At 37.4% G+C, this 23,517-nt stretch overlaps 1 protein-coding gene across 5 annotated transcripts in view; it reads right to left on the minus strand.

The window, feature by feature from the left end:
* The window catches only part of ZMYND11 (zinc finger MYND-type containing 11), a 106,875-nt gene that overhangs the window by 21,632 nt on the left and 61,726 nt on the right, over nt 1-23,517 (minus strand). For 3 of the 5 annotated variants that reach the window (XM_064445003.1, XM_064445004.1, XM_064445005.1), the window contains 3 exons: nt 23,207-23,366; nt 9,847-9,891; nt 6,898-7,059 (listed from right to left, as the gene is read on the minus strand). In XM_064445003.1, the coding sequence (XP_064301073.1) occupies nt 6,898-7,059; nt 9,847-9,891; nt 23,207-23,366 (367 nt within the window). The remainder of the gene's footprint in view (nt 1-6,897; nt 7,060-9,846; nt 9,892-23,206; nt 23,367-23,517) is intronic. The other 2 variants (XM_064445006.1, XM_064445007.1) reach the window with 2 other exon arrangements.

Raw genomic sequence — 23,517 nt, forward strand, 5'->3', positions numbered from 1 at the left:
ATGCCCTGCTGGGCAAGACAGTTTGTAAGAGACTGTGTTAAGATAGATGGTTTACAGTCTTATCCTTCAGATCATAAGAAAAGATAGATAGCTGGCTTTGTATCATTATTGATGTCAGCAATTAATATCATCTTAAGCACCAATGAAAATTATATAATTGACTTGCCAATTCAGGCAAACTTTAATTTCTCCACTTTTCCTACATTGATTTATTTTACAAAAAATTTGATCTCCAGGTTCCACTACTAAATGTTGAAAGGTAATGAATTTAGGGTATCAGAGCCTATGAGCCGGCAAAAATGTCTTTTTGTGGAAAGGTTGCTCACCCTTTGTAGAAAGCAAGTCATAATCCAACTGCTTCATTCACTTTTCATCAAAGATTAGCCCTTTAGGAGGTACCACTCACGTGTTCTTTGGAAGTTATAATGGAAAATGTGTAATTTTTAAATTAAAAAAAACCCTACTTTGTATTTGGAAGACTTGTAGTGTTCTCAGAGAACTCAACATAGAGCCACTTAAAGCAAGAAAATAGACAATACTAGGTGAGGGATATAATTTGCATAAAGACTACTGTCAGGTCCTTTTATAGACAAAGTGATATAGAAGGAAGTATACATGAAAATTAGGTCTTTTAATTTCCTACTTTTGAGAAACGAAAACAATGATGGTGGCTTGTGAATCTGCAAAAGTGGCAAGGTCCACTGTGTATCTTTTCTTACAGATCTACTAATATATGCTACTGCAAACCTCATTACTTACACAAGTTTCTTTCAAGGAGACTGCCAAGATTCAATCCAGCCCCCAAAAATTATCAGGATCTTTATACTTGTAGATATCCTATTTGTAGGATATATTATCTTAATATAGGATTGTACTAGGTCTGGCTGGGATGGAGTTAATTGTCTTCATAGCAGCTCATATGGTGTTGTGGTTTAGATTTGTGACCAAAACAGTGTTAACACACTGGTGTTTTAGCTCTTGCTGAACAGTGTTTACAGTGTCAAGGCCTTCACTGTTTCCCACTCTGCCCCCACAAAGAATAGACTGGGGGGTACACAGGAGGCTGGGAGGAGACACAATCAGGCAGATGACCTGAACCAACCAGAGAGATATTCCATGCCATATAACATCATGCTCAGCAACAGAAAGGGAGAGGAGCGGGTTTAAGGGAGTCAGACATCTTTTGCTTGGGAACTATCTAGGCATCAGTCTACCAGTGGAGGGTGGTGGATGATTGCCTTTGCATCACTTGTTTTGTTTTCTTTCTCTCGCCTTCCATTTCTTCACTTATTAAACAATTTGTATCTCAACCCAAAAGTTTTCTTGCTTTTAGTCATCCTTTTATCTTCCTCTGTTCCACTGGGAGTTGGGGAGAAGTGAGAGAGCAGCTGTGTGGTGCTCAGTTGCCTACCGGAGTTAGCCCACAACAAGGATGATTCCTAAGTCACACCAATTCTTAGAGAAATCTGCAACTCTTCTGCTTTGAATCATGGTGAACTCAAAGGCTTGGTCATGCATATGTGTTTGCGTAGGGAATGTAGGAGTGAATTAATAACCTTCACAATAGCAATACTCATGTAGAAGATTAATGAGATCTGGTAGGGGGAAGGCCAAGGCTGCAACCTAACTCTTTGCTTGTGGGCACAGGAAATATATGCCTTATGTGAGGCACATCTATTTCTTAGAAGCTGGTACCTGAAGGTTGGGATGTACATTGCTTTTTGTATTCAATATTCCAGATTAATAACACTGTTTAGCTGTTAAAGAGGGTAGCAATATATTGGACTGTGCAGGTGTGACTTATTTAGCAATTCTCACATGCTTATAAGTGCAGGAATTCACTACAAAACTTTACAAACCACATGACGTTATCAGCAGCAAGGGGTACTGCCAAGAAACACTCCATCCTGCAGTAGCATCGTTTATGATGGAAATTACTATCCTTTGCACCCTGAGTTAGCATGTAGCATTCAACTCCCAGGGGGACAGCAGCCTCTATGCTGCAATTGCTGCAATCTTTAATTTGAAGAGGAAAATATAGAGAAACTCTAAGAAAAGCAAGGTGTTAGCGCCAGCATTCTGTTTAGCTATAAGCATTTAAACTACATTTTCTCCATGTAAGGAGGTTACCCTATAATCTCCCATTAACAAATTTTCTTTCTCTTCCTCCCTCAACTGTCATGTGTATACACACATCAAAGAGCTTCAGTTCAGTGATGGATTAGGTGAAGGCTGCTCAATGACAGATACATGTTTCTAAGGCACCAGTTCCATTTTCAGAAGCAATTCAGGTTTCCAGGGGTATATCTGCAGAGGGGAGCTATGTGCATGAGTCTAACGTACATTCACCACTGCTGTTTAGAAACTCTTTGATTTACCCATGGGCCCTTGGATTTTTTTAGGGCTTAACTTTCCAGAGGAATTTGGTGCTTCATATGGAAAGCTTTACTGCTCTGCTGCCCTCTCAAACTCCCAACCCTCAGGTCCTCAGGTTTCCTGTACCATTAAGAAAGGTATGCAGACATACAAGATGGGTCCCAGAGCAACCAGTGCACCGTATGCCATAAGCAGCATACAGAAAAGCATCTGCATGAGCATAACATGCCATAAGACCTGCCTCTTTCAAGACCATATACAGGTAAATTAGGCTTTTCAAATTAGGCGCTTTTCGAAATGTTAATGTGGAAATGGAATCCACACATTGGTTTGTATTTGGTGCATTGAGCACCTTCTGAATATGAAGTATCATATGAATTAAATATGCTTTTACATGCACAGAGAAGGTGGTAGGAGACTCTAAGAGGAGGTCTCCCAGTTTTCTCACTGCTGTGGACAAATTCCTTCATACTTTATTAAATACGCCCTATGCAGTGCCCAGTTCCGCTGGCTCCCTGATTTCCTCAAGGGTGCATGTGGCTGCAAGGTGAATTGGAGGGATCTGCTGAGCATTAACACCTCCCCAGGTGTGGGCTCTGTACACTGAACCATGTGGTGCTAATATTGGTCCTATTCTAGGACTTCCCTTCACTCACCAATCCATGGCTATTATTTTTGTGATTATGGCAAATCCTATTTATAGAATATGTTTCATCATACAGTTATCTAACAAACTCCTACTGTAACACCCCATCAAGTAAGTCAATAGAGCCATATTCTTTCTTCTTTCCTTGTATTTTACATTAACCATCTTGACTGACAGCTAGTACCTAAAACCTCCTGATCTAAAGTAAACTTCAGTTTACTTCACTTAAGCAACCTTCATCTTTCTGTGCTTCTAACTTTCTACCATTTGTCATTCTCACTTGTCAAATTATGTCTAACATTGATTGTGAACTGCATGATGGTGTATTTTTATGTAATCTATGAAATGCTTAGTATAGTATCAGAACTTAGAAATAGACTATTTATAGAATACTTATCAGCACAGCATTTAATATCTTAAGCTCTACAGTTTACTGTCATAAATATAAAAACCAGAAATATTGAAACACCCACTACGATAGGTAAATTGGTTATAATACCTTGCAAAGCACAAGCATGGAAGATCAATCTCTGATCAGATGATTGTAAAAAATTTAGTAGTCAAGTTATGCCATATGAATAATTCTTTCTTTTTGTTTCACAAATCAAAATCTGTTCCTCTGGGACAAACAATATGCCACCATGCATAAATTTGCCTTTCTATAAAATTACTTTAAAACTTGAATATTTAAAAGAAGAAATAACAATAGTCAGTTACTCCAACATGTGATCAATATTCTCCTATTCAGGTTTTTGTATATATCTATTCCCCCCTAAAAAAACCCCTAGTATTTTTGCAGTACTTTCTTTAGTCTTTAGGTGCTAAATTAACAGCTGGAGAAGATTAATTTCCTCCTTTTGTTTAACCAAAGAGCAGTAATAAATGTACAAGTCTTCAGAGATCGAGTTGACTAACCCTGTCTTGAACGGACCATTCCAGTAGTGGGAAAAGGCTAATGTAATCTCTAAGTTCATTTGATACTGAGTCTTTCTCTTGTGACCTGTCTACTAGGAATTTTGCTGATAATACCAATTTATTTCACTTAAGACAATGATTAGTCAGCAGTCAGGGAAAATTTTCAATCACTGCAATGTGGTTTGACTTGAACTTTGTTTGACTCTTGACTCCTGCTGAGAATTATGTAGGGTACAAAACATTCAGGTTGGTACTGTTGAGTTACAAAAAAAAAAAGCCAGGGACTGGACAGTCTTGCTTATGGATGCAGTGGAGAAAAACCACCAGCAGGAAAACAGAGTTCAGAGCAAGGTTTGCAAGGGACCGTTATAAACATTATGGGAGGGAAAATATTTTAAAGTTATGAACAAATCCTTGGCAATGTCCTTTATAAAATGTTTCTGAGTAGTCAAGTGTGCAAGATAAAGCTGCACAGGTTGATTGAACTAGTACAACCAGCAATTGTGAAATGAATAATCCAAAGGCTTGCTGACCTTGGCAGCATTACAGAAGCAACCTTTACATAGGAATGGAGTGTTCTTAGATAATTTCTCCCAATATATCAGGTTTCAAACATAATTTTACTTCACCTTTGTAAAGAGCTTTGAAATCCCCAGGTGAAAAGTGCTATGTCCAGTTACAAGAATAAAGTATGAAAATATATGCACCTCTTTGCCCCAGCTATTACTTTTCTTGAACATACTTATTTACTGCCGATAATGCAAAGTAAATCCCATTGCCCTTATGCAACGTAGTTAAGCTCTGTTATGTCCTCTGGACATCAGCCAGGGCTCTCTAAACTACTATAGTTTCTTCAATATAGGCCTCTCTTGCTTTTAATAAAATAAAATTAAGAGCAGTCAGTTCCTAGGAAAGTGGGGGAAAAGTAGCGGAAGGATACTGGAGCCTGACATAAGGATGCTAATTCCCATGCCAAACTAGACCTTGCGTCCAGGGACAGTGCAAACCTCCTTAGCCCAAGTTTGCAGAATTAGGGCTTGAAGTGATTTGGATTAATGACAAGGAAAATAGGATCTGCTAGCATGGGGGAAAAAGGATACCATTCAAAATGGCAGTAGTCTCAAAAATAGGTTGATCATCATTTGAAGCACTGAGCAAGCTAAAGATCTCTCGGGCAGGAAGCATTTAAGAGCCCCTAAAACTTCTCCTTAGTCCTTGTAAAATAAAAAGGAAACCAATATGCAGAAGGACAGACACAGTGCACATGGTCTGAGTTTCACAGAATTTTTTTCTAAGGTAAACGTTTGTTTAATATCATTGCCATAAAGGATTTCAAGGCTCCAGGATGAAAGTCAAACTGATCTCAAAGCTGACCACCCTACATATCTGTGCATATTTCATGCAATGATTCATCATTCCACTCTGATGACATCCATGTTACAAGACATGCTATAAGCCACCTCATATATATACAAGGTGGCTTAAACCATTTACATTCCCTACTCTCACCAGGTGTCATCTAAAATTATTGGTAAACTAGAATGGGGACTGGATCCAGTTTACCTAATTTTAACTATTTATAATAACTATCAATACTTACTACCAGAACCAACAATTATTAAAGAGATTTATTTAAAAATCGGAAAGCAATTCACATATATATGGTCATTCTTTGCTTTTAACAGAGGGAATATTGAGTGGCTAAGTTGAATGCTAGTAATTCAATATAGAGAGGTACAGTACACGTCCTTATTCTTAACTGTTTTTTCCCTGACACTACTTCTATTTCATTCCTTCTCACTTCCCTGAGGCAGGCTCAATTTTCTTGCTGTTTCCCTAAACCCTGAGAGCTCCCAGTCTGAGGCAACAGGCAACAAGTTTTTTACAACTGGCTCTAAGGTAACAGAAGTCAGAAAGTGTTGTTTTGAAACAAAACAATCCATGTGTTTTCAGAAACTGCTTCTCCACACTATGAAGCGTCTGAACCCTTACATTCCTCGCAGCACAGATCATCTGAAGGTCAGTCTGCTGCTCTACAGCAAGATCTAAGCTTTTAGCAAGGGAATTTCCTCTCCCTCCCGCAATCCAAGGCAGAGTGCAACTGGCAGTTTTATGTCTTTCTGTAGCAAAAATTTTATCTTAAACGTTCATATGCATTATTCCCTATATTTAAGGAAGCCTATGAATGTGCTCTATGGGGGTAGGTGATGCAGAGATGACAACAGTAAGGAGACGTATCTGGCTGATTCGAGGCCAAGTTCCAGTAAGCACCATCCTGACTAGAATGTTTCATCTTTTATGCAGACAACATACCTGCTAATTCTTGGAAAGTATATAAAAAAATACTCTTTGCTGTCTCCCTACCATACTCATAAAAATAGCAATTTTAAAGAAAAAGCAATATAGATATAATGCTATGGGTGAAATCCAGATTGGCCCTTTTGCACCAATAGAATCCACAGAAGTAAATAAGAAGCAGGATTTCACCCCATATTTTTTGATACTGCCCTCATCAGTAACATGATAGTGGTTTTACAATTTAAAATATTATTCCAATAAAATATTAAGAATGCAGTCATCAAAATACAAAAAGTTACTTATGATTCATTGAAATGATGTTAAGTAAAAACAGTAGCATTTTACACAGCAATTTGTTTACTCATGTTGAAGATTTCCACAATGTACTGCATTCACACGTGGCATACATACGTACACACATTCCCACACAGTATACTGTGTGCGATCAAATGCATAAGTAAAACTTGCTGGATTCTTCAAAAATTACCATCTGCTACATGCACCATTGTTCGGTATCTTTGCATAGATGCTCTAGGTATGTACCATTGTTTCAACATTCAGTTCTTTATCCATTAACCTGGCCAGACCATCTGGACACCTTCATTGATCTATTAATGAATATCAATCCTCTAATCAGCACATGAAATCTCATAGGTACTCACCCTGCAAACTGGGCACTGCCAGTGACTACTGCTGTCTCTAAGCCTGAACTCATCAGACAAACACTTGGAATGATACACACGAAAACACAGGTCACATATCAACACCTCTCCAGGCAAATGGCATTCAAAACAATACCAGTCATGATTTTCTGTTTCCCAGTCCTACAAAAAATACAAAATATTTTGGTATGACATTCTGTCAAAATCTGCAGGAACTAAGAACAAAATTGATATGTCTTGAAATCCAGCAGCAATTAGACATTATAAACATTTTAAGAAGTGTATAATGTTTAAAAAACGGGAAAACCTACATGCTTAAAGATTTTCATGTTTAATACACACTAACTCCAATAGAATATGAATGCCAAGTTTTAGTTTTTTCAAGTGTCTGATTAGTAACAATTTCAAGTGTGAGCTCTGTCCACAATGAAAAGTGGGTTTGTTTTCTACCTTTGTGTAAAACACTTGTTGACCTCTCTGTATTAGACTACAAACAAGAGTTTGTGCACCTCAACGGACCATACCTATTTCCTTGGACTATTTCCCCTTATTTTGATTGTTACAGTATATTTGCAACTGTAATTTTCTGAAGGGCGGTCCCTTCCAGTCTTTACTCTCTTAAAACTGACAGCTTTTCAGTATCAAAGTGTTGAGTTACAAGAAATAAATGAAATCATGAACCAATTACTGCAAGAAATGCTTCTGCTAAGCAATCCCAATGCAATTAAAAAAATAGAAAATGTTTCACTTGCAGTGCCCAATAGCACTAGGCTTACTCCTGAAATGTTCTCAGAAGACAAAGGATATGGTTCTGCTGATGCACAGATGTCTTTAATACACTCTTCCTTGAAAATTCAGCCCCAACGGCCAAATTCTGACCTTTGAAACATGTGCACAAGCTTTGCTGAAGTAAATGAGAGCAGCATGCATAGAATTTGGAGGCAGAATTTTGCTCTAGGAATCTATAGTACTAAAACCAGACAGAATTGCCAGTGGCCACCGTTAAATGTTTATGTTTGTTATCTGAAATGCCACACTTTTTCCTGCACTTAGAAGACAAAATAGCTGTCATATATCAGATAAAACCCCCAATGCCTTTTCCTGTCAAATGTCACTTTTCAATGGGCTCAGATCTCTGAAACAATTACTCTTGTTCTTCAATAAATTATCTTGATAAAAATCTGATCAAGCTATTTTTAACATCCTGTTAAAAAGGTGGAGTTAGCAATTGCCACCAACTGCCAGAACTGGCGTTTGTCTGATTGTCCTTTTCCCGTGCGTGGAAACTATGGTCATTTAAGTCCTTGCATGAGAGGTCTCCTCCAATGGAGCAGCGTAAGAAGTGCTACACAGAAGTGGCACTTCCAGTCCCTTATGCTGAAGCGCAGCCATGTTGTGTACATAACTCATCTGACCAGAGCCCCCCATGAATGAGATTTAGGGACAGCCTCAACCCAGATTGCCTGCACTGAAGTTTGTACACTGTGAATGTTGGACTGCAGGGGCAGTAAGTTTAGGGGGAAAAAACCCCAAACAACCCTTAACCAATGATTTTTGAACTCAGAACTTTGCCCTCCTTTGTTGTTCAGATTAACAGTGTAACTTGACTTTTCTATCATTTCTCCTCATTTAATTTTACTTGCCAATTCTGTGTATCTCAGAATGGCATAATAATACCACCAAATTTGGTTATAAAGAACACACTTCCATTTCACCAAATCTTTCCCCTTCCACAAAGTCCAGTGGCAGTGCACTTTGGGAGCTCTTTCTTCACAATATTTCAGAAACAACTAAAGATACTGCATTGTTGATGTACTTGATTTGCCTGTAGACTGAGAAAAATCAGGATAAAGTATTGCTTTATATTTCTTTCATATTAAGTGAAATACTTATCTTCTTTATGAAACTAAAAAATAATCAGATGGCAGTAAAGGGCCAATTAAACAAGAAAAAGAAACAGTTTTGATTAAAGATCTATCCAGATAAAAATCAAACTGAGAAGACCCCAAGAGGTCTCAGCTACTGAGGAATTTCACCACAGAATCAGGATTCCAGGATTCTTAATTTTTATTCATACTAGTTACTTATTGGTATATCCCAGATATTCCATTGTTAGGAAATATGCTGGCAAAGAGATGTGGAATTTAATAAACATATGGAAATATACTTGCTGGCAAGAAAAATCATACACTCAAGCCAGAAACAATGATGTTAAATCAAGCACCAGAAGAAGCTTCCTTCAGTATTCACACCGTGAAGTTTTGAAAACATCATTATTTCTAAATATAATCACCCAGGTTTTTCACAGAGAAGATATTTAGTTTAATGCAGTATATTTAGTGCATAAGTATATATTAAACATTCATTTATGCAATATATTTGAAAAGTTAATAAGAAAAAAAAAAGGTACATATCCCTTGTGAACAACTACACTATTGACCTCAACAGCAAGGTCAGAGGCATTAATTTTGTTCCAACAGCAATGAAATGTTATTGCTTTTCTTAGTTTACATAAGTTTGAATGGGAGGAGAATGTGCTCCCAAGACATTTTTTTCATGCAGGAGATCAGATTCATTTAAATATCTCAAACTCTGACTGACAGTGCTCGGGATAGGACAGGTCAAAATTCTCCACCAGCTGCACATTTAAGTCTGCATTTACAAAATGCACCACCAGGTGTCAGCAGCCACTCCGAAAAGGACTGATTAAAGGGCAACCATTGTAACAACATTTTAAACAGTAACATGTGAGTAACCACTTCCAGCCCCCAGGAGAGAGAAAAAATCATCAAACTACATACATACATAATGTAGACTAAACTCAGAATTGGAAGTGATATGGATGATGGTGGTGGTTAATATAGTAAACTAAGCTATCCTAATGGAAGACAGAAACGTAATAGAAAATATGACAGAATTCAAAAACCACATAGTGCAAAAATTGTTCACCTTGTTTTTTGCTGCTGTCTGGGAAAAAGGCTGCATACCGTAGGCCTTTCAAAATAAAAACAAAACAAACTTTGTATCTATACTGTAAGCCATCCAATTATCAGGATATAGACAAGGCTAGAAAGAATTCATGCACAGTGACCAGGAAATCAATCTGTTACTTCTAACATCTGGTTGCATACATTTCCTCCTGCATTTCTGGAATGCTACCTAATGCCTTCACCACATCTTGTTTCTTTAAAATATCCCATGTACTTGTATCCCTAAAAGAACCCAACACCCATCTTCTTCCCCATATAAACACCCACCACCAGGCCAACTTAAAAATTGTCAAGAATATTAATTAATGTTAATTAATGCACTCTCTTTGATACATAAACCTTCTCTGGGCATCTAAAAAAGATCCCTGTAACATAATTTACTGCATAGGCAGTGACCCCACCAAAATCAAAGCAACACCTTCTTTGCTGCATATTATCAAAGATTAAGCTATTGCTTTATCAATAAAACTCACAGTCCTTATTTGTATATAAAAAGTGACACATTTTCCCGGGGCCATGTGGAATGAAGGAAGGATCTCCACCACAGGAATTCAATTTGCCAATATCCTTATTTCCTGATGCGGGGCAGGAAAAGCCTCTTGGGTCACCGCGCTGGCAGACGACGGGAATCCTCTGCCGGCAGTGCCCAGCTGCCCAAGTTCAGCGGTTCAGCAGCACCCAGTGACTGGCCACAACTCCCAAGAGGGAGCGGATTTGGCAGCAAAGTTGCATAGCTCAGATGTAGCAGGAGGCCTTCCCCCTTCATTTTACTCAGCTGCCTGTGCATTTGTAGATTATGCATCACCAGGGCAGCAAATGTCTGTTTGGAGGATCGTATTTAACAGCCAAAGAGGTATGCTCTGTTAATCAGAGTGGGATCTTGCACTGATATGGGTCACTTGTGGTCACTTGTTCTTTATATTCAAATCAGTAAAATATATCATAAAGGTCACACTGCACTGACACAAATAGTTGAGATTTCTCAGCAACATGAATGAAGCAACACAACAATTTCAAAATTATGGCTTAATTTATGACCGACACATAAGCTTTCTTTTTTTGTGATTTGTCTTAAGTAGGTTGTCTTAAAGCAAATATACAAATTTACTCTAGAAGTACATAAAAATAACATGGGACAGAAAATGTCAGGCTATCCAGAACATTTCACCATTTAAATACAGATAAACCCAACAGAAAGGAACGAATCATCATGCCGTAGATTTTACTGTAGAATAAAATATATAGTTGTTGTCAAGGAAAGAATAATTTTAGTGCATAAAGAAAATGTCCATTATAATGCAAATGTACATGGAAAAGAAATGCTTACTCATTAGTAATGGAGATTTACTTAGCTGTAATTGAAATAGGGAATCTGTATGTTGGAGAATGTGACATCCTGCTGTACAATTAGCATACCATTAAGTAGGAGATGTGAAGCACATACTGACAGTAAAATTAACAATAACTTGGAGGTCACACTTGTAACTATTAGGTCACTTCCATACCTTAGCAAGCCCATAATTATTGTAAAAAAAAAAAAAAAGTAAGAACAATTAGTAAATTTTTATTTTCCTATAAATCATATGTAGGCACAGCACATGAAAACAATATAGCCTCCTTTCTTAGACTTTGTCTAAAAGGACCACTCGGCCTTTTTATAATGCATATGCCATTAACATAGCTCATTTCTTACCTGTTAATCTGTTTTCTCCAAGTCCCTTAATGGTAGCCCAGATACTCGGTATTAAGTCACTGTACTATCAGGTGGAGAGAGGAAAAGGGAGGGGGAAAAAAGGCAAAACTCTATTCATGAAACTCCCCTTTATGGGGCTTTGCTGGTTTCACACTGTTGAACTAGATTTCCCAAATCATCCAAATTATGGATATCCTTTGGACCCAACCAGTAAGCTAAAAAAAAAAAGGGTCACATAGATGGGAAAAACAATTGTAAGTCAGTTATGTCTTTGGTGCAATCATGTTTATTTATGAATAATATACATACAGTTCTGTTGTCCTAAATTCAATATGACGCAAATGAGGGAAAGCATTTTCCACGGAGCTCATGGTTCCCAGCATTTCCTGCGTGGCACTTGTCCCATAGCACTCTTTGGACTTTTTTTTCCCCAGGTGTTCTGTTTCAAGGGCTTCTCCAGAGTTTCTCTGCTGCTTACCTATGCACTGCTATGGTGTTTCTCTGTATCTCTCATCCACACTCATGCACACACAGCTCCTTCCAGATCACTGGATTTTCATTCAGACCCACCTGTGCACAGACTCATGGTCTGCCCTGTGTAGTGTCTGTGCTTTAACAGTCCCTACAGCTCCAGCTGTCTAGCAGATAAAGAACTTAAAACAGTTTTTCACATTTAGTCTAAAGGAAGAGTATTTAGCAGATACATAGTAGATTTCACCCATTTTGTATCATAACAACAGTTTTGGTCTGTCACAGTGGTGGAATCTAGAATGGCAACAAGGTCCGTGCCAGCAGAAAGAAGTAATTTACAAAATATAAACTATTTAAAAATAGTAGTGTTTACATGCTACATTTATCTCAAGATATTTTCAAAAAACCAACCCAAAACTTCAGTGTAATCTTTTCCTGACTATTTTGTAGCCCTTTAGAAAACTGAAAAGGATCTCAACATATGAGTTCCTATCATTTCTGAGATTCCAAATTCTCTGACATCTGATGAGATAGACCATGCCCAATTTGAAGATATCATTTCTGAGGCAAATGTTCTGGATTCTGGTACTTTAGGATTTGGGAACAGCCCTAAGGTACACTTCTTTCTCTTCTCCCCACCTCCATCAGCTTTAACATCTTTTAGTTCTTTTAGTTTTCCCACCTTCAGCTAAGAGAGAAGGTTTTAAAGTCTTGGATTCTGTTGTTAAGGTTTCTTTGTTGGCTTTCAGTAACTCTTCACTGGAACCCAACAAAGTTGACTACTAGTCCATATCAAGCAGACAGATACATTGAGAGAAATGCCTCCCACAAGAATTACACATTACTTTTTTCACATCTTTCATTTTGCTTAAGGTTTTGCAACCTGCATCCATCACTATCTGCTGTTAGGAAGTAATTCCTATCTTCTACACTTAATCTTTCATATTTCAAACTTTCTGCTGTAAGCGAAAAGCCTTTATTACAATAACAAGTGGTGCTACTGCATTCTAGCATGGGTATATCTACCACACCATCATTCTCTGCTGTCTGACTCCTCTCCTTAAGAGGTCTCAGAGTATGCCGCAGGAACCTATGCCCCCATTCGCATTAAACAAAGCAGCATCTATTTCTTTCTAAACACATTCTTCGTTCTTAAATAATAAGTTCCTTTCTGTCTTTTTCAGGCAGCATCTGTTCCCATCAAAGCTTTCTCAGTTAGACATGAGCTTTACTACAGATAATTCTTAAAACTTTGCTGTGCATTTTGCAGTCTTTATGACTCACAAATACAACAAACCACTGAAGTGACACACTACCTATGTACATTCCTGTCCTCCAGTACAAAACCTGAAGAAAGTGCTTTTTACTTTTAAGTTTGCTGTAAATAGCTACTGCACACTTAAATTATTTGTCTGTGCACCAATACCTCTCTCAAAGCTTAAATATCAGAATCTGTGTCCTGTACAAAAGGCAGTCTGAAACAGGCTCAGGCAAAAGCAGTTGTAAGAGCCCTTAAAAACTGTGCAAATTCTAAACCGTGCTCAGCTTTGAAATGTCGCCCCTTGCCCATCTATCTGTTGCTTTTGCAATACTGTTGAACTTCCAAGTAACTGCTCTGTAGGAAGAGGAGTTTTATAAAATGTGTCTCTTTATCTCTAGAGCTGGACAGATTGGAGCCTTACTAGTTGTTTCTTTTTTAGAGGAAGACTGGCATGTGCACCTTGTATGTGCACACTGGCCTCTTTTTTAAACAGGCTACATCTCATTGGGTACAGTAGCTAGTAAGAAATCTTCAGCTTATCATGGATCTCTGGCAGAAGTATTGGTTTTCACTCAGACACTAGCATGCATCAAATACTACCTGGATCGAACAAACATAGTATGTCATGGAACACCATTTGTAGTATTTTTTCAAATGCAGTGAGGATACTGTGTGTTTTTTGCCAGAGGTCCTAGCCTGCTGTGAGGGCAGTCTTCCTCCTTCCCTTTGGGTCGGCCTTCTCTTCATGCCACAACATCCCTGGCTCCATCTACTCCTTAGCGAGCATGAATCCTCCTGTAAATTTGCTTTCAGTAGCCCACTGAATCTGCTTTTAGTTATTCATCAGAATGATAGGTTAGGTTCTGAACCGAGGAAGGCATGATTAATTCCTTGATGGCTCGGAGGATTTACTCCACCTTTGCAGCAGGTAAATGGTGAGCTAGCTGTTTAATAAAGTATTTCCCTTTTAGCATTGTTGTACAGAATCCATACTTCTTCAAGATGATTGCTTTACAGTGATAAAGTTTCTTAGATCATCCCATGTTTTATATTTAATGTTAGAGTAATGCATTAGAGTAAATTCAGCATCAAAATAAGCTTATTTTCTCCCCAGAAGTTTCCTTGTATGTATGTATTTACTAAATACATTGCCTCCTGTTTTGCATCTATTTTTTATCCTACTGCTTTTGTTCATCAGAAGTGCTCAGCAAATAAACAAGCATTCATCTCTCCTTCAAAGCCAAAAAGACTTCAGCAGCTAGAATCCCTTTATGAAAATTGTTTCACTTTAACTTCTCCTTCCTTTTCTAGAAAGCTACCACAGCAGGTAGCTACAATGATGTGTTCTTTTACAGACAGGATAATCTGTCCATTGCAAATCAGTTGCCTTTATAGATCCTTTCCTTTGATGACCTGGGCTTCATCTTTAAAATCAATTTCCACAAACTGACTCTGTAGGACACTTTGTGCGTATTCATTTCTCATATTTTATCACAAAGAAATCCAAAGCAATTATGAGTTCGTATGTCCTCACCACTACCTAGGCACTTTGCTTAATTTCAAGTACATTTATATATTTACTTACTTATTTATTATGGCCAAGATTTTCAGAATCTCAGCAATTAACTGGGGTTTTTTTATTATTATTTTTACTTTTTCTCATTTTAGAAATCAGTTTTAGTCTAAAAAGAACCAACACAAAACCATCAGTGAGGAGACAGACCAAAATCTCCTTCTCCATAGTGCATATTAAACACAAACATATTTATAGGCTTGTGACAATCCATTTCCATTTTCTTCACTGATAACTGCTTCCTCTTCTGATGCACTGATGCAAGAAGACTCAGGTTCTGCAGTGAATTCCATAGCCTCTCAGAATACTTTCAGCTTTCTTTCACTGAGTTTAATCTGCAAGCCTAAGTTTGTCCAATTAATTTATTGCCATTTTGTCTTAGAAGTCTTCTGTTTCTGGCAGAAACCAGCAAACTCTTCTCTGGATGCCTGCCAAGACAGGTAGATTTTTATTCCCTCTCCTACCTCGTAGTTATGTTCTGCACAATACAGGGTGATAAGCTCCAAAGTATAGAGCCAGTCTCTAGCTCCCAGAGCTAACTAAGAAGTTTTTTTCAAGAAGTGTAGAGCATGCCAGCAGCCAAAATCACTGCTAAAACTCCTGTCATAGGCTTATCGTCTCAGCCTATGAGTTGTGTTCCTGAAGCAATGAATAAATCTCAGTTTCCCTCCCAAGAAGATAATGTTTGGGTAGCAGTAGTTTACAGAATTTGAGGTGAGACAACACAAGTATTATCCTCCAGGATATTAGAAATAGAAAATAGTTTCAAATGAAAATATTTTTTTTCTTTCTTCATGTTCCAAGTGAGTTCAAGGTTAATAAAAACTTTCAACTTATTTCCTCAGAAACTGGATTCACTTCTGCTATTAATGTCACAATTTTTTACTTAGGTTGAGCCACAAGGTTTGTAGGCTATTTTCATTAGCGAGATAAATCAGTGATGGAGTGAAGTATTTATTAGGTGCAATGCCTTTTATTTCCACATTATGTGAAAGTTGTGTTCCCCTAGAAAGAGGATGAATCCAGACCAGAAAAAAAACCATCTCTTTGCTTGTAGTTCCAAGTCTCCTTCCAGGAAGAACTGTGCACAAAAGGGGTCTCCCTCCCCTCTTCTTTCTTAAAATATGTTTACATTGCTTTTCTGGCCTTATCTTCTCCATGGCATTTTGTAGTGTTTTTCTTCGTTGATGTTTCTGCACACACAGAAACATTTTATCTGAACCAACAGCAGAAATCCCTACACACTTCACCTAAATGTCCAACTTCTTGTCCATGTCCCCTGTGCCGTAGGTGTGGCTGGTATTGTTTCAGCTGTCAGCGATATAAAGGAACGAGGGCTGCATTTATTGTGAATGAAGTGTGAATGTTAATAAACCCATCAGCTTCAATGAAGTTTCATTCAGTGACCAGCATGACATAATAATAAAAGATTCAAAACAGTTGCCAGAGATGCAGAGGATTTTGAACCCACAAAGTTAATAAAAACAACACTACTAGGTCAGGGTTGGCACAAAAGAAGTGGAAAAAACAAGATGCATGTTTTCAGAACAAACTCAAGATGGACTGATCTACGTCATCTAGTCCGTTAGCATAATTTGAGTCCCATGATGGAAGCTTTATACAGACTAGTTTGACTAGTTTACTTCAAACCCGTAAAGTAAATTATTATTCTCCAAAATACCCTTTCAGTCAGAAAAAACATTTTGTGAAATCCGTGTACAACATCATCAGTATCTCAACTGCAGAAGAGTGAGTGAAAGCCTGAAAGAAGAATACAGCATTACATGGACTGAATTTTTAAAAGTCAAGTTGGCAAAGCTGGGAGAGGCAAGTGAAGATGCTGATGAGGTTGTTTTACCAGTTAAAAGAAGTGTAATCTCTTCGGTATGCAATAAGGCAGACTCTACTAGTGTCATCTTTGGTAATATGAAGATCCTCCAAACAGCGTGGCTTAGGGGATGAAAAATCAGAGTGAGCAGAGGAGAGGGAAGACATACTCCTGAACAGATGGGAAGAGAAAAACAAGACTGGAAAAGGAATGCAGAGAATTGTTAATGATTCTTAACCCATCTGGAGAGAGAAAGAGCCACTGGAATAGCAGTGAGGCCATTCTCATGAGCTGCATGCTAATAGCCCTAATGCAAAGAGAAAGGAGGGTCTTGGTTTTAATAGAGCAAGAATTTCTTGTCCATGAGGTGGGAGTTCAGAATTCTAAATTGCTTCTCAAGGACAAAATAGTCTATGCTTTGATTTGGCAATTTGAAAATTTCCTTGAAATATTTCCTTTTCTGAACTTTCACAAATCCACAGCAGGATATTACACCACTGGACACTAATCTTTGGTTCATTAATAAGCAGAATTTTACACTAGTGTACTTTGTGATAACGATCAAAAATCATTGCTTTTAGCACGCAGTGGATTGATATGGTGGCAGTGTCTTGGCAAAATAAGCTCTGAATGACAGGACCTTAGAGGATGGAAAGATAGGCAGCAAAGAAAGATTCAGAGTTCCAGAGCTCATTTCCCTTGAGTGCCCTCATGTGACCAGACTATTACCTGTCCTGATGCTCAAAGCCTTCTCATACTCTCCCTGAGGTGTAGAATAAGAGATGGAAACCAGTCTGAACTTTTCTGTCCCACAGGATCTTTCATTAACTCTTTGCATCAGTGAATTACCAAATGTAAAGAATATTTGTACTTTCACAATAATTGGGAATCTTCCTGGAACATTCCAGCCTGGAAAATCCACAGTTTGTTATAATATGTCAGAAATAGTAACTACCATGGTTTGGGCTATGTTTGGCTTTGGATCAGTGAATTCACACAGGACTTCAGATTAAAGGCAATATGGATGGATAAGACAAATAGAGAATTTTTCAAACACTGAAGGAAATTTTTCTTCATTTGGCATGACATGTTCTTCCTCTTTGTGCTCTCTAGTTGTAAGCGCTTTCATGATGAAGGCACTGGCTGTCACTACTGCTGTTTCACATTATCCTTCTGCTCCTAACTGTAATGAATGGGATGCACATTAAAACCATTCTTCAACCTAGTTAGTTAGAAGCCCTTAGCTTGCTAGCAATAACTGGCAGCTATGTAGGTTGCTTTTGTTTTGAGGGTGGGTTTTTTGTTTTGTTTTGTTTTGTTTTTTAATTTAAAGTGTATTTTCTGCACAGAAAATATTCAAACCCCTACAGTGACCATTATTAAGCTTTTTACAATTATCTTCATATTTATGGAGACTCAAGATGACACAGCCTGTTCAAAAAACAGCTTCTGGCTACCAATACTGGCCTAGCATGGAAAAATCAATATAATTACAAAAGCAATTAAGCATGGCAAGTAAGAAATCCAGCTTTTGCTCAATCTAAAGCAATTTAGGTTAACACAAACATAATAGCCAAAATACTCCTTTCTCATAGATTGATCCTAACAAAACTGAACCTGCAATACATCACATCACAATAATCACTGGGTGTGTGCCTAAGGTCACTAGGGTTAACAAAATCACCTTCAAAACTCAGAGGGCTGGCTGGGCTGTGGGTTACAACAAAGGTTAAAATGCTGGGAAAGCAGACAGAGTGAAAAGATTGATTATTTAGGCAGCCTTGAGTTTTGAAAGCATCTGGAGTCACTTTGAGCAAGCACCAGTACTTTCTAGATATGAAATATCAGCAAATCCCCAGTAATGAGTTAGGAAGTTATGAATACATGGGCATGTGGGAAAAAGCACATTCTACTTCTGATGCTTCCTGAAAACAGGAAATCAAGCAAACTGCCCCTCCAAATAGCATGCTCTCCACTAAACTAAAAAATCTTCAGAGGGAAGAATTGGAGAGGCAATAATTTAGATATGGAGAGGACCAAATGCACAGGAAAATGAATGTAACTAAACTCCAAAGTCAGACTTAACTAGCCAGAAGAATTGCTGGCTCTTTCTCTAAGCAATCAATTAAATGATCAGAAAAGAGAACTCTGTAAAAAGGCGACTTCTTGAAAACACAATCTCCTCATATGTATTTTGTCAGTGAAGAAACAGCTCAAAGTGCCTTAACTAAGTGTGAAGCGTCCCTTACTCTTCACATCTCATTGGAGAATTTGGCCCCTATGAACCACCTTTAAACCACAGCAGCGCTATGAGATACGTTGCATTCAGATGCAAACAATGAACCCATGTTTACTAACACATCTCCATTTTAAAAGAGCACAATATTGTTTGGCTTTATGAACACACGTAAATTGAAATTATACATTCATAATGCCTCTCTCTGGGTCAGTGCAGTTTTATGACTTTAATCATGAGAAGAAGAATTAGCACATTAAATGCTCAAAATAGCTCTGTACACACTGTCTGTAGAAAAATCACAAAATATGTAAATGAGTAAGATAAACTAACTCTAAGAGCTGTACCCAATCCTCTACAAAGCTACCTGACACTGGTGCTTTAATTTGATTTCTTTCATTGGGATTAGAGTGACCACTATTTTACACAGAAAAAAAGTACATGAAAATCATGGTGTAACTGAAAATAGAAATGAATAGGTAAGGAGATTCATGATTCTTTTCTTCAAGAACTACATTTCCCTTCAACTTTATTGACTGCATTGAAAACATAGTTAACAACACTGATTTGCAAATTCTTTTCTAAACCCAAAGAGTAAGGAGATAATTTCTTTTATGTTGATAATAAATAAAACTTTCAAATTCCACAAGTTCTGTGAGAAATAGAAATAAAGGTTTTAGAAAGAAAAAGTACCATTACAAGATTTCAGGACTGACATTTCCCTTGCAAGGTAAGAAGCTGCAGAGATTTTGTTGAAATGCATAATAAAGGCATCAACAAACAGTGAAAATGCAAAATTCCTAACTAAAATCCTGGATAACAATGGGAAATAATTTCTTCTCTCATTTATTTTGTGTCAAATGCATTAATCATCTGCAAGATAAGGAAGCCTGTAAGATGAGAACACATTTTGAAAATCTGCGAAACATCTGGATAGATGGCAAATGAGCAAACAAAATGAGTACCTGCCCAAGCCCCAGAGGTGTAATATTTGCAGCAAAATTCTTGTATGGGTACCAACCGTTAAACACCAGTTCGAATATAGTATGTTTTGCAACTGAACCCATATTTTAAATTTAGTAACATATATTAAAAATATTTCTCCCACACATATCTGAGAGAAAAAGAGAACAATTTTATATTTTTTTAAATCTGACCATTCTTTTTACCAGTTTTTCAGAATATTCACATTCACATAAGTTGTCTGTTTTGAAAGGGCCTCCTCCTGATGCCCTCAAACTGTTTTGTCTTTGCTCCTCAGCTTCTTTTGTATGATTTCTCTAAATATATAAGATTTTGCTTAATTTTTTTACCACATCTTCACCATGCCAATAGAACAATGATAGCAAAATAGCATAATTTTTTTAACACATTCCTCTGAAGGCTAACAGTAACTCTACCAGAGATTGTGTCCTTACTGCACAGATCAATCATTATTTCAACCTATTGGACAGGGCAAATGTTTGGAAACACATAAGCAAGCACCACAGATTATCTAATAAATCTTTTGCAAATAGAACTGTGTTTTCATAATCTGTATGCTTTTAATTATTGTTAGCATTTAGCAATCAGTCCACAGTCATAATTAAAATCGGTACTTTCAGGCCTTGTGGTAGCCTTTAGCCAGGCACCTACATAAATTACAGATACAGGTGCTCAGCAGTTCTGTGGCCCAGGTCAGTAACTTATTTCCTGAATATGGATTTAAAATGCTAAGATTTAGATCAAAAACTTCAAAAATGCAAAGAAACATCAAACAAATACTCAAATAAAAAACAGGGGGAGGGGATGACAGGAATGTGTCCCTTTGCAACTCCTTGAAACAGCTGGTCCTTACTGACTGCCACTGTGGTGTCAGGAAACAAGCTAAAATCCAAGGGCATTTTTGCACAGATGCCAATAGGTGGTGGATCAGTTCTCAAGTCTTTTTTTATCACATTATGAGCTTTCCAAGTTCCTGTAGTACCAGTCAAACTGAGCTTGACAATTGGGCCAAGGGCCTGTCTGTAAGTGCTAAAGTTTGATGAGCCTGAAATCCCTGTTCCAACATTAATCGCCCTGTTTCATAGAGTTCTATCTCCTACAGGTGGATCTCCTGTGTGTTTGTCCTCACTGAAATTAACTTGAGCTCGTGGTTCAACAGTCATTAGCACCAGATCTGAGCAGTACTGAATTACAAAGAACTACAAACTGCATCTTGACCAAGTGCAGACAAAGCATCTGTAAAACTATCCAGTGTGTCCAATATAAAGAACGTACCAAACGTCATGGTTTTGCACCAGTCGTTGGAGAATGGAAAATACTTGATCTCATGTCAAGTGATGGCAACAACACTTTATTACTCATTAAAATCTTGTGAGTAAAAGAACAAAGAGAATGACTTCATACCGAGTCAATGTGTTTTTCTTCATGTGTCTGCAGCGTTTTGATTCATTATTAGGATCAAGAAGTTGGAGGTTGGGTACTGTTGAAACATGGCTTGGATCAGAAGCTGATTCCCGTTTTTGCATAAAATTAAGTCAAGTGCGCACTGGTGTTCTGAACAACTGAGATGGCCATCAGACATATGGACACAGCACAACGCATCAGTGATTAGCAGTCATGCTGAAAATACAGTCAACACTTTTAACCAAAGGGCTATTCATAATGTGACTTAAGCAGCATCTTCAGTCAAGTCAAAGACAACTTGCTTCAAACTGAGATAAAATAATTACGTCATTCTAGTGACTCACTGGGAATTTACATGCTGGTTATCATACAAGCTCTGTTAGTCAAATGTTCCTAATAAGTAGCAGGAACATTTTTTTGAATGACCATTTAAGAAATGGCTACAGTGAGGCATTTTGATTCTTTTTTTCTTTTTTTTTTCCCTCTTAGAAATAGAGGAAACAAACATACTAAGTACCTGAGGTAAGATAAATACAGATCTCAGATTTCATGTCATGCTGAGTCTGCACAGTTGACATCACCTCTGAACAGATAAAACTGACATAAGAAATACCTAAAAGAGCTAAGCTGGAATTTTGAAATATTTACTCCCAGGGAGAATAGTAGAAACAAAGCTACATACCCTGTAAAGGTTCCCTTGAGGGCTTCTAATGAAATTAGAATGAGAATCTTAACAGCAACATAACATACATTAAATATGTATTTCAATACTTTAAATTAGTATAACTGGGACAATTTTAACCATAATGTTTTCTATTATGGATACTGTTTTTTCTACTTTCTATTTCTCTCACTTTAAAACAAAAAATAATCTGTTGTTTCACTTTCAGGATCATATTAATGGCTGCAATAATGCAATGAGCATTTTGGTGGTTTTTAGAATTTATTTTGCTGTGAAGTTTTTCTAGTTTTCCTCAAAATTTAAATTATTATCTATGTCTGAGACAACACTGTCCATTTTACAAGTATTTAATGAAATTCATATTCCAAAGAAACAGTTCCTAGTTCAAGTATTTTAAAGCTCTGCCAAACTCTTTTTTTTAAATTATGAAAATATGGTCCTGTAAATACAGAGACCGGGCTTCTGAACAAGGCAAAACAGTTGCACAAGCTTTTTCATGTTCTATGGGACTATTCTCAGTTAACTTTGTGAGTGCATTCCATCTCAGCTATGGAGTGATAGAGAAAACATGCTTTTCTTCCCTTCATAACACTTTCAACCTGTTTAACTCGATTTAAATATTTTTCACATCCAGTGGAACAATGTCTGGATGCCTGTAACTAATTTGCTAAGAAAATCCTTCCTAACTGAGCGCCCTGGTGTTCACAAATATCTGTAAAACACACCTTTTCATATGTGTTTCTATATAAATGTACAACTTCTTGTTGTGCTTTTGAAAGGGAGGATTTCTTCCTTCCTCAGATTCAGATTAAAGCAAGATTAACAAAAAATTCTTGCCTTCTTTTTTTTTAAAAGATACTGTCTTTGGGATTTGAGGACGTCTGAGGATTTCAAGTAATACCAATAATATTTACTATCTTCCTATACAGCTGTAGAAGAGAATACTACATAAAAGTGAGAGATGACTGAGCAAAGGACTTTGCCAATGTTTCATAGCAAAAAACTCCGAATTCAAGAAGAAAGAGCTTCTATGGAATAGAAAAGGTTAAAAAAGTTTGAGAGTGCATTACTTCCCTGTTCACAAGCACCAAACAGCATCTATAAATAACTTTAAATAGAAATTAAAGCAAGTTTCATGCTAAGATACCAGAAGTCGTGATTTATTTTCTCAAAGATTTTATACTCACAATCTCATCTCCCGGCAACCAATATCCTTCTTGTTCAATACCAGCTTTTGACCCTTTACACCCCACCGTCAGGGTTTCAACAATAAGACCATCCTTGACTGCTAAACTCAGCTGACGTGTGGTTTCTTTTGGATGCATACCATGGACTCGAGACATATACCTGCACAAAAAGCACAAAACTCTCTAAGTGTTAGTATTAAACTACAAAATGCATCAGCAAAAAATTACCCTTTTCCAAATGATTTGAAATAATACACAGTCTAAGTTGTTTTTAAACCCTCAAGACTTATACAATTTCCCCCTTTACACCA

Source organism: Phalacrocorax carbo, chromosome 2 (assembly GCF_963921805.1).
Source record: "Phalacrocorax carbo chromosome 2, bPhaCar2.1, whole genome shotgun sequence".
NCBI classification, from domain to species: Eukaryota; Metazoa; Chordata; class Aves; order Suliformes; family Phalacrocoracidae; genus Phalacrocorax; species Phalacrocorax carbo.